This window comes from Mus pahari, chromosome 8 (assembly GCF_900095145.1).
Source record: "Mus pahari chromosome 8, PAHARI_EIJ_v1.1, whole genome shotgun sequence".
Lineage (NCBI taxonomy): Eukaryota > Metazoa > Chordata > Mammalia > Rodentia > Muridae > Mus > Mus pahari.
Genome location: NC_034597.1, coordinates 61,331,760 through 61,346,324, shown reverse-complemented (window position 1 = coordinate 61,346,324; position 14,565 = coordinate 61,331,760). Strand labels below are relative to the sequence as shown.

The 14,565-nt window shown below is 51.8% G+C and overlaps 2 protein-coding genes across 2 annotated transcripts in view; both read right to left on the bottom strand.

The window, feature by feature from the left end:
- Positions 1–864: 864 nt before the first annotated feature.
- On the bottom strand, positions 865–4,528 carry Reep4 (receptor accessory protein 4). Its single transcript, XM_021203553.1, has 8 exons — positions 4,038–4,528; positions 3,221–3,293; positions 2,768–2,844; positions 2,556–2,676; positions 2,028–2,141; positions 1,718–1,853; positions 1,442–1,596; positions 865–1,353 (listed from the first exon to the last, which is right to left on the bottom strand). Exons 1-8 carry the CDS (start codon positions 4,067–4,069, stop codon positions 1,288–1,290), a joined length of 774 nt encoding a protein of 257 aa, XP_021059212.1. The 5' UTR covers positions 4,070–4,528; the 3' UTR covers positions 865–1,287.
- Positions 4,529–11,271: 6,743 nt separating this feature from the next.
- Lgi3 (leucine rich repeat LGI family member 3) overlaps positions 11,272–14,565 on the bottom strand; it is a 7,532-nt gene continuing 4,238 nt past the window's right edge. The window contains exon 8 of the mRNA XM_021203706.2: positions 11,272–13,383. Within this exon, the coding sequence (XP_021059365.1) occupies positions 12,566–13,383 (818 nt within the window). The 3' untranslated portion in view covers positions 11,272–12,565. The remainder of the gene's footprint in view (positions 13,384–14,565) is intronic.

The following is a 14,565-nucleotide window of genomic DNA, read 5'->3' as shown; positions in this document are numbered from 1 at the left end:
CCATGGATGGAGAAGGCAAGCATCAGAGAAGGGTTATCATTGGCCCTGCTGGCAAGCATCATTCCTTTGGCCTGCCCCATCAGCATCCAGGCCCCAGCAGGGTGAGGCGTTGGCTCGTCTCCGAGCCCCGCCCACTTTGACCTGGAAGGTGGGGGCAGCCTGGCCCTAGGCAGCTGCTGCCCTCTTGTGGCTTAGAGTGAAAATTCACCCTAATCGTATCTGAATGTCTACAGGAAGAGTTCACTCAACTGTGATCCCTGGTTCATGGAAGTCCTAGCCTGCCTCCCCAGGTTTGCTCTGTATAGTTTCTATAGGCTTCCCATACCTTTGCCTCTTCCTGTAAGGGCCAGTACTGACTCCTGATTGACTCTTCAAGATCAGCCTGACTCGTTTTTTTTTGTTTTGTTTTGAAAAGATTTATTTATTATATGTAAGTACACTGTAGCTGTCTTCAGACACTCCAGAAGAGGGAGTCAGAACTTGTTAAGGATGGTTGTGAGCCACCATGTGGTTGCTGGGATTTGAACTCTGCACCTTTGGAAGAGCAGTCGGGTGCTCTTACCCGCTGAGCCATCTCACCAGCCCCTTGGGTGTTTTTGAGACAGGGTCTCTCTCTAGTCCTAGCTGACCTGGAACTGGCTATGTAAACATGCTGGACTCACAGAAATCCTCCTGTCTTCTCCCCCTCAACCATGTTGGGGTCAAAGGCTTGTGCAAATACACCAGGCTCCACCCGAACTCCCCAGGGATTCCTGGGAGCAACTGTAAGAATACTTGCTGCCAGGATGGGGCACAGAGATCTTCCAGCAGCCGCTACACCCTTTGCCAGGGCCTGCAGTGAGTTGATAGATGTGAAGAGGCAAATTAGGAGAGGCCAAACACTGTTTGGTATTTATTTATAAAAATATTCATAAGTCTGACCTCACTCACCAACACGAAACACGCAGCTAGTGTACACACACACACACACACACAACCAGGCCTTGGAAAAGGCTGTCAAGTATTTTGAAGGACAAGAAGGAATGAACACAGCTGGTTGGACTTTTGGTTTCGTCGGTGGGGACTAGTGGGGCTCTGGTCCCGTGTCTGGGAAAGAAAAAGGCAGAGGAAGGCAATAAATAGGCCCCGGGCCTGGGCTGCTTTGGTACAGTGAATGTATCCCTGTGCAGGGTACCACACCATGTGCCCCTTAGGCACAAGCCGGAAGGAGCAGGGCCCAGGTAGCTGGTGTAGCAGCGAAAGGTCCCCTGCTGGCTCCAGAGGTAAGGTGGCCTCCATCTGCAGACTCTAGCTGTCCATGTCTGAGGGCATGGCCTTTTTCCGGGTTCGGACCTTCAGGGAGCGTGAGGTACCCTTGGGAGGAGAAAGCCAGTGTACCTTGAGTGGTGTGAGCACGGCAGCTCCATCCACCCACTTCACACTGTCCTCCCAACACACTCACCTCTCGGGTCAATGGCTTCCTCTTGACCACCCGAAGGCTTTGGCTTCGGCCTAGAGGCTTCTCTCGGGGCCGGACAGGCGGCTGGGGGGCGATCTCATTGTCTGACCAACACTCGTCCTCTGTGTCACTGTCCTGCAGGCCGCCTGGCCGGTATCCTGCCAAAGAGAGGCCGCAGGGCAGAGCTGAACGTTTATACAAGCCTGGGGTCACGCCCAGCTTGCCTCTAGTCCTTGGAGAGGCTCACCTCCCCAGGCCAGCTCCCCCCTTTCCACTTACCAATAGGGGGTCTACGTCGGGGTACCTGGTCTTCCAGGTAGAGGGGATCCTGGTAGGTGGGGGCAGGGGTGTCAGGGATAGAGCGCAGGTCTTGCATAGAGAAACTCCGCAGCCTTCCGGCTAGAGCGCCTTGACTCTAGGAGGTGAGGGATGGGAGCCACTGTTAACTCCAGAGCAGGGCTGCAAGGGGAAGGGCTGTAACGGGGGAAGCTGCCCTTCAGCTAATCGCTGGGGCACAAGATTCAGAATGGATCTGGCTCAAAGATCCTGGGAGTGGGAAAGACGCTGTGATCACCGGGGCCCACGGCACCTTGGTAGCAGCCTGCACAGCGGCTGAGGCAGCGATGTTGAGGCCCCGCTTCCCAAAACTGAGCATGGTTTCATAGCTGCGCTCCTTTGCCTGCACGATACACGCGTCGATCTCCTGCAGAACCAGGGCAGAGGGCTCAGATCAACAAAAGAGCCACGTCTCTGCAGACCCCAAGAAGCCACTGGGTGTCATAACCCCATGGGTCCTACCCAGGACAACTGAGAGCAGGACTCCCCAACTACACTCCCATTCCACAACTTAGTGGGTGTTCCTTCCATTCTTCCATGCCCAGGTTTTCCTTCCATTCTTCCATGCCCATGTCAACTCCCTGCTGGCTTGTCACACCCCTAAAGGTTGTCCATATGTATCATCTAGGTGGATGGGGGAAGCCAATCCCTATCTCAGTCCCACAAAACTATAGAGGGCAGGGAATAGGACCCGGGCACCTCTGGCTGCCTGAACCTGAGCCACAGGACTTTCTCTCTGACACACCCTCCTCTGTTTCTGTTCTATCTCCCTCAGAGGTACCTTCTCATGGCGGGATAGGGACGGGTGGACAAACTTTCGGTAAAGCAGGCTGGCCCCCTTGGTGTAAGGCGAGAGCAGCCACAGCACAAAGGCCATCTTGATCTCGTAATAAAACGGGAACCTGTGAAAGCAAGGGGAGGGCTCGTGTGAGCCAGAGGCCAGGGAGTGGGTGGGCCTTCCCAGCCCGTGGCCTGCCAGTCCTTGGGCCGAACCAGGAAATGAAGATGTCTGTGAAGGTTTCTGCTGCCATGAAGATTGCGAAGACGATCCAGTACATCATCCACCGGACCTGTGGGTCAGAGTGCACAGAGCTCAGCTTGGGAGCCGGAGGCACCAATGCCCGCCCCCAGCTGGCCCAACCTAGAGATTCCTCAAAGCCAGTCCCACTGCATTGCTGGCTGCAGTTTCCCACATCTGCTTAGACAGGAGCCCCTGAGAAAATGCCTTCCGTTCCAGTGCCCACCCCAGCATGCTTCACCCACAAGATCCTCCATGGCCACTGTTAATGGCTGGCCTTCCTTCCACTTGACCACTCTACTTGAGATCTGTTCCACCATCGACTGAGCCCCCGGAGTCTGACAGGCCAGGCCCTCCAACATCACCAAGTCCCACCCCCTCCCTGACTACTCCTCAATGCTGTCATCCACCCTACTCTTTGCACTCACATATTCTCGAATGTTCTTACTCTTCACAGCCTTGTAGGACGCATATGCAGGATACAGCATGCCAAATAGGAGCCTGGAACAGCAGTCACAGGAAGTGTGAGGGGCACCATGCCCCACCCTCTCCCTGCCAGGTGGCTGCTCCCCCTGACCAGGGTGCGAGATGGCAGTACCTGCCCTGTTTTTCCCGCTTGGCTTGCACAACCCTGGGTGCCTGAGTCAGTGCCCGGGAGGCTGCCTCCCCACCCAGCTGTTTACAAACAACCCGAGCCTGCCTAGGCCTGCGCTGGTGGCCCATGGGTACAGGACAGACTGAGAACACACAATAAGGTGGGTGAGAACCTAGGCTGTCCCCTCCCACTACACGTAATCAGGCCCAGGGCCACCAGCATGCAGTGAGGGACACTTGAGCCAGGCAGGTATTGGGATATCCAAAAGTGAGGTGCAGGCTGCCAAAGCTGAAGCTAGGGTGGCGGGTCATGTGGCTGCTTAGATGGGAAGGAGGTACTTCGCCCACAGCAGTACCTAATCACCTTCTCACGGGGCTGTGGGTGGTAAAGGCCCTGAGCCCTAGCAGCACCTGTCTGCAGGAAGGGTCTCTGTCAGGCCAGAAGGCTGCAGGGTGGAAACAAGGTACGCAGTGACCAGGTCCCACTTCAGACCCCCCAGGACCGTTAAGTGTGTGCTGGGAAACGGGGTCATGAAGTTCAAAAAAAAAAAAAAAATTCCCTTCTTTACAAACGTTCCCAGTTTCCACCCAAAGAAAGGTTGGCATCCTGGGACAAAAGGGGGGGAGGTGTCTCACAGTGACCATACTCACACCACCAGGCGACAGATCATCCAGGACACCATCCTGACAGCCTAGGGGGGATGACCCCAAGAGACAACCGGAGGGACGCTCACTCAGGAGCGGGGACAAGGGGCCGAGTGGTGCTGCAGTACACCTCTCCCTCGGTGTAGGCGGAGATCACCACCCCTGACTCCGACCCCGCAGCGCGGGGGAGCCGGGTGAAGCCGGAACCAGTGGACGGAGGGCCTCGCAGAGGAAGCCGCCTTGGGAGCGAGGCGGGAGGGCGCGTCCCTCCGCCCCGCCGAATCCTGGCGGCTCAGTCCCACAATTCCTGCCGCGGAGAACCGTTCGTCCCCCGTCGAGGGCGCCGCTGCTGGTCTCGGGACCGGGTGGCCGGCCGGAGCTCCGCTCTCACCGGCCGCCGGGGTCGCGGAGCGCCCGACCACCTGCACCGGTGTCCGGGGCGGAGTTTGTAACTCACTTAAAAGTTGCACGGAACCAGATCCTGCCCAACCCCAGCGCTCAAGCTCGAGGCGCAGGCGCACTGAAGCCTTCAGAGGGGCGGGACGAGGTCAGGGAGACAAAAGGGCCGTCTCTTAAAGCGGCGATGCTCGGCGCACTTCGGAGGTGGGGCCGCCGGTCGAATAGGCTTCCAGATCTGAAAGGTTGGCAGGTGGACAGATAGGGAGGAACAAAAACAACCCGAACTGCTAGCTAGGCGTGGGTGGCGCACACATGAGTCTCTGAGGTTGAGACAGGAGAATTATCAGTCCAGGCTGGATTACAGGTGTAATCAATACACTGTTGCAAACAAACAAAAGGAAAGGAGAGAAAATGAAAGCCGAGTGTTCCTCAGATGCCTTTTTATCATTTCTCCATCTCTGTAAAATGGGATAGAGAATAAAATGAGTGCTTGGCCGAAAGGAAGCAGGTTCTGATCTGATCCTCGCAGAAGTCCAGCTGAGCATGATAGAAAGGAGGGAAGAGTGGGATTGGAGAATCACCCTCCTGACAGCTTCAGGGCTCCACTTGTTTCTAAAGCATCTTCCCACCATCCTTATACCTGGGCAATCTGACCCCAATGTCTTAGAGATTGAGTGACAATCCAGGTTCACCCCTGATCTTCCTTCCTAGAATTCTGAAATCCCACCCGTTTCTGAGACAGGAATAGAGATATCCCAGAAAATTTTAATATCAACACTTGCTGTTTTGTGCTTGTTATTGTTGTTGTGTGAAATGATGGGATTGTTGAAGCTTCTTATAAGATTGGCCACACTGGCTAGCTATAACATTTGACAAACTTAGATATATCATTACTGTCATTGTCATAGTCATCGTCCTCATCATTATTAGTACCTTAGTTTCATCATCATCATCTTAGTTTCTTTTTCTTTTCTTTTTTCTTTTTTTTTGAGACAGTGTTTCTCTTTGTACCTCTAGCTGTCCTGGAACTCTATCTGTAGATCAGTCTGGCCTTGAATTCAGAGATCTACCTGCCTATGCCTCTCAAGTGCTAGGATTAAAGGTATGTACACACACACACACACCCCAAAAACCAAACAGAACCATGGAGTCTGATTGGTGTTGGCCAGCTACTTCTGAGCATGGGACCTACCTGGAGTATAGTTGTTATACCCAGTGAGACTTCATTGAAGCAGTATAACTTTCCCTTTTCCAGCTGATAGCAGTTTCGAATAGCTTCGTGGCTAGGGATGAGAGAGACTTTGTGCCCACTTCCCCTCCTCTGTGCTGATCTTTGTGTCTGGCTTGAGCCTGGTGCAGGTCGAGTGCACGCTGTCACAGTCTCTGAATTCATGTGTGCATCTGCCCATTTGGTCTGGAAAAGACTATTTCTGTGGAGGCGTCCACCACCCCTGCTTCTTACAGTCCGTCTGTCCCCGCTTTTGCCGTCTGTCCCCGCTTTTGCAGAGATCCCGGAGCCTCGAAGGGATGGCGGGGAGACATCCTGTTGAGGTCTGACTGCTCTGAAGTGGCTCAGTCTCTTTACGTTGTCCAACTGTAGGTCTCTGTCAACTATCTACTGCCAGGAGAAGCTTTTCCGATCTACCCATGGCCTTAATCTTTGCAAAGATCTTTAAAAAAAAAAAATTTAAGAAATGTCCTCAGGGGGCTGGAGAGATGACTCAGCTGTTAAGAGCACTGACTGCTCTTCCAGAGGATCAGGGTTCAATTCTCAACAACCACATGGTGGCTCACAACTGTCTGTAGCTCCAGTTCCAGGAGATCAGGCACCTTCAAACACAAATGAAAGCAAAACACCGGTGTACATGAAATAAAGTAAATAAGAAAAAAGAAATGTGCTTTTGAGGTAAATGGCCCAATGCTACGAAGCATTATAGTTTGCTGGCCAGTGGCTAAATGTGTGTGTGGCATGGTCAAATCTCTTGGGAATCAGCAACAGCCAGCTACAAGTGGCCCTGGTAGGGGGTCACAGACCTAAAGAGGTTAACTCTGGTAAGATGACTATTCCTCCAAGAGGGGAGGAGGCTACAAAGGAGAAAGACTTTTTTTTCATGTGGGTTTTGTTTTTTTCCTTGTGACCTCTGCCCTCTGTCTCAGTAGCTCCATCTGAAAATAGTAAGTTCAGTACCCCGCCTCAACACACACACACCTTGAGGTAAGGATGAGAGCCAAGCTACCCCAGGGCTGTGGGGGTGGAAACAGGGGCAGTTACTGCCTTTTATTAGAGCGCAGTTAACGCCCACCATGTATGAGGATGGAATTGGTAATGATGGGAGCCAGGGAAAGGAGGCTTCTTGGGAATAAACAAACACATGGTGATTAGACAGCCTTAATTATTATCATCAATTTTATTGGTATTGCTGGATGTGGGAGCCAGCAATGAAACCTGCCCACAGGAGAAACTCCCCTGTGTCTTACGGCTCCCCTGCTCCTACTGCCCCTCCCCCATACTCTTTTTTTGGAGAAACAAGAAACATCTAAGGCCTTGAGGACCCCATTAAGAAGGTCCCAGACACAGCATTCATTTAAAAAGCCATTTTTTAAAAAAAATATAGACAGGGTCTTACGTAGTCTAGGTATGGCTTTGATCTTCTTGCTTCTTCTTCTTAAATGCTGGCATTACTGGCACATGTCACCATGTTTGGTTCTTGCAATGCTAGAGCTCAAACCCAGGGCTTCATCTAAGAAAGCACTGATTGGATATATATATCTAATATATATATATATATATATATATGGAACTGGAGATACAGGTGCTGTTAGCCTCTATGTGGGTGCTGGAAGGACAGCTAGTGCTCTTAACTGCTGAGCCACCTCTCTGGCATCCCGGATCTGATTCTTCAGGCAGGCATGATGGCATAACTCTTTAACTCCAGCGCTTAGGAGGCAGATGCAGGCAGATCTCCGTGAGTTTGAAGCCAACCTAGTCTACCTATTGAGTTCTACGACCTCCAGGACTACATAGGGAGACCCTGTCTCAAAAACATTAAACAAACAAAAACTATTGTATAGTTCCTTGAAGGCAGAAGGATGCAACTGACAGGACCAACTTAGGATGTGTCGAGAACAGTAAAGGACGGAAGGGATAACCCATCATCTGGGAACCCCATGTGAATCCAGGTCCCTTGGCACGTCCACCCACTGGTTGACTCTAACACCTCTTCCCTGACTCCAGCATCACACCCTCTGTGCATGTGTGGTGCATGCATGGTCATGCACGTGTGTGTGCGGGCAAGGGGCTTGTGAAGGGCAGCAGTTACATCAGGATATCTTTCTCAATTGTTTCTCTACATATTTTTCTTGTTTGCTCGTTTAAGGCAGGGTCTGACTATGTAGGTCAGCCTGGCCTAAAACTTATAGAGACCTGCCTGTAAGTCTCTGCCTACTGAATGCTGGGATTGAAGGCGTGGAGTGGGGGGAGGTCTCTGGAGCTCACTGTTTAAGGGAGATTGGTTGGACATTAACCCCCCCAGGATCTGTCTCCACTCCTCAGGTGCTGGGATTACCCGGATGTGCTTCCTTGCCTGGTTTTTATGCAGGTGTTAGGGACCCAAACTCAGATCCTTGTGTTTCTGCAACAGGCGCTTTACCCACTAGGCCATCTCCCCAAGCCAACTAAAGCCTTGTTTTAAGCTGGTGTGGTGGCACCCGCCTGTAAACCAAGCATTTAGGAGGCTGAGGCAGGAGGATTTGATTGCAAGGGTGACCTGGGGGAAGGAAGGGAGGGAGGGAGGGAGGGAGGAAGGAAAACAACAAAATAGCTTCCTGTTTTCATTCTCTGGAAAGAGCTCTATGCCCACTCTGAACTCTCACAACTGGGACCATCTCACCCACACAAGGCCAATGCCGATGCCTGTGCTTGGGAAAGTTAAAGGACAAAAAGTCAGAGGTCTGATGCTGGGAGCTGGGCTCCTCATGGGGTGGGGGGAGCAGGAGGCTGGCAGCCAAGTGTCACCCACCTAGGCTCTGGCAGAGGAAGTAGACTCTGGCTCTTGTAGCCTTTGGCCCTGAACTGTTGACACAGTCATCCAGTGACCCTGAGTTGCTAAGCAGCTCCCTGGACTCGTGACTGACCCCCTCAAGCAGGTGACTAGGCAGCCACAACACAGAAAGCTTGGCATTCAAGGTCTGGTGGAGAGAATGTCTCTCTCCACTGAAGGGAGTGACTTGTTAGGATCAATGTTTATCTTGCAACTGGGCAACAGAAGGCCAAGGTGTCTGGGAGACGAAAGCCAGCTCCCTTGGCAACCTCAGTGGGTATGGCTGGCGAGGCAGCTGTGTTGGTATAGCGCTTGCCTGATATATATAAAGTCCGGAGCTCAGTACCCAGCAGCACAGAAAAGCGGCATGGTAGCATACAGTTGTAATCTCAGCATTTGGAAACTTGGAGGCAAGAGTCAGAAGTTCAAAGTTCCTTGGCTACTCAGTGAGTTTAAGGCCAGCCTGGACTAAATGAGACAAGCTCAGAAGGAAGGAATGAAGGGAGAAAGGCAACCGTGGATCTAGGTACAGAGGATTCAGGAGTGTCTGTTTTGCCACATGCATTTGAGCAGAAACCTAGACCTGTCCCTTACTGCAAGCTGTGGCCAGGGACAGTGGGGGAGGACTGGGTGCCTGAAGCCACAGATAGGAGATAGGGGACAGGAACTCTGAGACTGCAGGTGGTGGAGGAACCCCCACTGCCAGAGAGCATTTGTCACTGAGCAGCGCCTGTCTCTCACTCTCATGAACTCCCGCCTTGGAGTCACTCCATCTCAAATACAATCCTCCAGGCCGGCATAGCTCATAATTATGTGCCAGGCACAGTCTTCAAGGGGACCGACATACATCGGTGTTCAATACACTTAAATCTCATGAAGGATGATAAGGTGGGCCCAATATGCACCCGTCTATCCCATGATAGATGAGCCTGCTGGTTGGGCATCATTAGACCCACTTTGCAGATAAGGAGACCGAGACACACACAGGCGAAGTAAGTACCCGAATACCATCCACCGCTTTTCCTCAGTAAGTGAAGTGAATCCGGACTCTACAAGATGGGTTTGCTAATCTGCTTTGTAGGATTTGAGGTTCAGAGAAGTTAGTTGGCATCAAGCAAAGTCATCCAGCTGACATCTGGGCATGTGTGGTCCAGACTGGAGCGCAGAGCATGGGGTTAACACATGTTCTGGGGGTTCTCAGACCTGCTCTTCTTCCCTTGTGATAGACCAGTGATACATGACGCACATGGGTGTGGTTTAAATGGGAATTAAAACAGTGGTGCTAGCTTGATTAGGAATGGCCTCCACAGGCTCCTCTCAGATGCTAGGGCCTTCCAAAATGGCACTACTTGAGAAGGACTAAGAGGTGTGGCGTTATTGGAGTAGGTGTATCCTTAGTAGAGAAAGTGTGTCCACTGGGGAGTGGACTTTGAGGTTTCAAAAGCCCAAACCAGGCCCAGTGTCACTCTCTCTGCCTGCTGCCTGCAGATTAGTACCACATCTTTCTGTGTGGCACCATGCTTCCCACCATACTGACAATGGACTAAGCCTCTGAAACCATTAGCAAGCCCCAAGTAGATATTTTCTTTTATAAGACTCACCACCTCCATGGTGTTTCTTTACAGCAATAGAAACCCTAAGACATATATATATATATATATATATATATATATATATATATATATATATCGAAAGGGGCCCTGGAGAACGAATGAGGAACAGGAAAAGGGACGAGACCTGTGTGTGTATGTGTGGGGGCACACACACCAGCACCCCCTCCTGGGGTTGTCATCACACCTACCATTTCTGTCCCTTTCCCCGTTTCTTTTCATATAAGATGGCAACGGGTTCCCATTTTTTTCAAGTCTGGGGGTGGAAAGGAATGACAAGGAGAGGCCACACATGGTGCTATCACCAGGGTTCCCTAGTGACCCTGATCACTGCTTCAGCCCGAGCCCTGTCTGATGATCTTCCCCTCCCCCTCCTTTTATCCCAGGCTCTTCCTGGAGTCTCAGGGATGGACAGAATGGAAGCGAGCAGGAGAGGGACCAGTGCTGCTGTGTCTGTTGGCACCTGGTCCTGAAGAGCTTTATGTCAGGCACAAAGCCATGGATTTGTTTTGAGAAGAGCTCGGAGCCAAAGCGGGCTCCTGGGTAGCAGATGACATAATGGAGAGATGTTTCAGGAAGGGCAGACCAGAAGGATCTGAGAAGTAGGCCGGCGGGAGGGACCTGGAAACCATAGCAATGAGGATAGGCTTGGATGAAGGTTGTAGTGGGGCAAGGGGACAGGGGAAGAATGCTCATTTGGAAACCCTCAGAGATAAAAGAGTGGGGAATTGGCGGCTGGCTAAAAAAACGGGGAGAAGGACCAGCGTGTTACCTAGATCTCCAAGGTGTCTCACTTTGGTGGTTGTGGTGACAACGGCAGACATCTGTCCAGTGGGGAGCTCAGGGAGGGAGTGGTAGACAGCCAGTGCAGCAAAGGACTGAGCATGTCTTTGCCATGTTGCTTAAAGACATCCTGACCAAGGGACAGACCTAGGTCTTAGCAGGTCCCATGCCTGTAATCCCCAGGAAGGAACAGTGGCCTATGAGTCAGACCCAGGTGGGAAAGACTCATCACTTAGTCCAGCACCTGGGTGGCATCACCACGAACTCCTGACCCTAGTGCCAGGTGACCTTGAGGGCATCTGAGGGAAAGGAGCCAAGAGGAAGCTGGGATGGTCTCTGTGTACAGCAGGGACAGGTGACACAACCCTGTCTCTGCTCCTAACAAAACATCTGAGGACACCTGAGAGCTAGCAGTGGGGTGGAACTTTATTTGAAGCAAAGGAATCATAGCATTATTATTCCCAGGTGCTCCAGGGCATCAGGCCTCAAGAAATCCTCTCGGCCTGGTCATTTCTTACTTCAGGGCTGCTGCTCCCAGAGGGCAGCAGAGGGCAGCAGAGGCCTGGTTCCCAGGTGTCCCTCCCTGCCATCCTCATCCAGCCTCCACTGAGCTGTGCCTCCGGGGGCATCTCCATGGCACGGAGGGGTGCCAGGGCTACCAACACGTTCCTGGCGCCCACACAAGTAGCCCAGGCTGTCTCAGGATTCTTGCCTTGGCTAGCTCTTTATATCCAGTCAAGGAGGAATCACACTTCAGGGTCCCCACCTCAAAGATGGGGTGAAAGAGGAAATGGCCCGAGCTTGAAAAAGCAATAGCTATCCAGAGAAAACCTTCCCACCCGTGTCCATTCGAGTTGGGACTGAGTCGTGGAAGGAAACTCTAGTGAGAAGAAAGCTATACTGCACTGCGAAGAACCCGGTTGCTGTTGCCTCTTGTTATTATTGCTTCAGGATGAAGTAAGTGGCTTTGTCACCACGAGGCCATGGTCACGCTTCCTGTTGCTATCCTTATGAGCCACATAGGGGGCACACTGGGGAAAGTAGAGTAGTGCTGTAGGCACCCTCCAAGAAGAGCAGCTAGGGGGTAACAAGGACGCCGGTTTGCCCAGCACCCAGTCTGCTCACACCCCCAGATGTGTGCAGTTACGGAGTCAGGAGTGTGGCCGGGTATACACAAGTATGCAGCTGAGTTTGTCCGTCAACGTCCGCAGGGACATGCAGAAGGAGCATGGCGTGGGCAGGCACACTTGGAAGTGTGGGCACACCTGCAGGGAGGCTGCAACTGTGGATGCCAAACAGGTACACAAGCACCTTGAGCATCCAGAGGAAAGGCCAGAGGGCAGAAGGCTAAGCTGAGAAGAGAAGGCTGTGGCTCACCCCTTCCTTCACCCACTGCGTCACTCAGACACTAGCGACAGAGCAGAGCAGGGAGCACTGAAGATCAGGGGCTGTTGGTGCGCACGTAGAGGAGAACCTGGACACTGGGTGCCTGGTGCATATGTAGGTGCTGATTACAGTATTGGGAATGGCTCCCCTGGGCTAGTCCCTGGTGTGTGCCCAGGCCCACTTCTGTGTGTATGTGTGTGTAGCTACATAGACAGGTTGGCCACCTGTGACTTCACTTGAGGCCACAAGTTGCTCACAGAGGTCCCCACCCATCATACAGTGCCACCCTAAGGAACCCAAAGGACTTAGCCCCCCTCTAGGCACTAAGGTCCACCACAACATGTCGGTACACCAGTGTTTGTCCCTTGAAACTGGGGGCCAGGAGCAGCTGGGCATCTCCAGCAGGCATGTAGCAGAAGGCCCGAGGGGCCTGTACGGCCAGCTCTTGGAACCGTACAAATTTCTGTCGCCCCTCATCCCACTGGTAGATCTGGGTGAAGGAGAAGTCACTGCCCAGTGCCAGGTAGCGGTGACCACCCACCAGGAAGGGCTGTAGGGCCAGCGAGCCTCGGGAGGGAAGGGCTTGCACCTCAGAGAAACGGGTACCTTCCCAGCGCAGGATCTTGGAGTCGCCAATGTAGCGGCTAAGGCACAGGTAGCTGTCTCGGCCAGCACGAAAGTGTTTCACAGCCTGTGCATCAGGTACCTGAGTCACCTCTCCCTGAGCCACAAACTGTTTCTGAGTACGACTCCATTGATAGATGACAGGTGCTTGCGAGCTGCTAGACACAATTAACCGTGGTTTGCCCTCACCGTCCACAAACTCCAGATCAGTGTCGCGGTGCCAGGCGTGCAAGGCCTGGTGGGAATAGAAGCCATTCTGGTGCCAACGGTAGAGGCTGGTGGCACCTGCCTTGGAGCTGTCAGCCACTGCGAAGAACCAGTCGCCATCGATGCGGAAGGCTTCCAGGTCATTGGGTTTGCGCACACGCTGTGGGTCGATGTCCTGCAGCTTGGTGAAACGTGTGGTGTTGGGGTCCCAATGGTAAATGTATGAGCCACCAAACAGCTGGGCCACGACGACATAGAGCTGACCATCCACCACCATCGGCTTGCAGTGCACAGCTGAAGGGGCTGCCGAGACATAAGTACTCGGGGGGTTAGGCAGTGTCGGGTAACCCCACCCACCGACCCACGTGAAAAGCCAGCCTCCGCAACTGAGATCTTCTATAGAGTTCTGCTCCCAGTGCAGTTCCACCCAGGACCCGGGGTCCATAATTAGTTTAGTTTAGTTTGTTGAGACATGGAAGGAAGCCCTGGCTGGCCTGGACCAGGCTGGTTTTGAACTTGCAGGGACCATCTTTCTCTGCATCCCAAGTGCTAGGATTACAAGTGTGAGCCACCAAACCCCGGCAAGCTTTGCTTTGTTTTATTCTTTTCTTTGAGACGGTTATCACTATATAGTCAAGTCTGGTCTTGGACTCTCCTGATTCCTGCCTTCACCTCGGAAATGCTGGGATTATAGGTTTGAACCATCATGAATGGAGGGGCTTTGTGCACGCTAGGCAAGCATTCTACCAACTGGGCTTCATCCCTAGCTCTCAGTATTTAATTACTTACTTAATTAAATAATTTGTTTGTTGGTTGGTTAGTTTATTTATTTATTTAGAGGTGGAGACTCTCTATTATGCAACTCTGGCTGACCTGAAACTCACAGAAACCTGCCTGTCTTGCCTCCCAAGTGCTGGGATTAGCACGTGTACATTATAGATATTATTTTGTATATACTGGCCTTCTTCAAAGGATAGGCTAATCCTGATAGGATAGTTTCTTTCTCCGATACTTTTTCAGTTAAATGTTTTATTTATTTATTTATTTATAAATTCACTTTATGAGGTTTTTTTTTTAATAGATTTATTTATTATTATATCTAAGTACATTGTAGCTGCCTTCAGATGCACCAGAAGAGGGCATCAGATCTCATTACGGATGATTGTGAGTCACCATGTGGCTGCTGGGATTTAAACTCAGGACCTTCGGAAGGGCAGTCAGTGCTCTTAACCACTGAGCCATCTCACCAGCCCATGTGTATTTTTTTAAAAAGATTTATTTATTGTTATATGTAAGTACACTGTAGCTGTCTTCAGACACATCAGAAGAGGGCGTCAGATCTCATTACAGATGGTTGTGAGCTACCATGTGGTTGCTGGGATTTGAACTCAGGACCTCCGGAAGAGCAGTCAGTGCTCATGACCTCTGAGCTTTCTCACCAGCCCATTTATTTATTTATTTATTTATTTATTTATTTATTTATTT

Bases quoted from the DNA above. Each gene is read 5' to 3' on its own strand.
- Reep4 (XM_021203553.1), bottom strand. From the start codon at position 4,069: ATGGTGTCCTGGATGATCTGTCGCCTGGTGGT. The intron at 2,142-2,555 runs GTACCTCTGAGG...CTGGTTCTGCAG, and splicing joins CCCTATCCCGCCATGAGAAG to GAGATCGACGCGTGTATCGT. The intron at 1,354-1,441 runs GTGAGTGTGTTG...TCTCCTCCCAAG, and splicing joins GGAAGCCATTGACCCGAGAG to GGTACCTCACGCTCCCTGAA.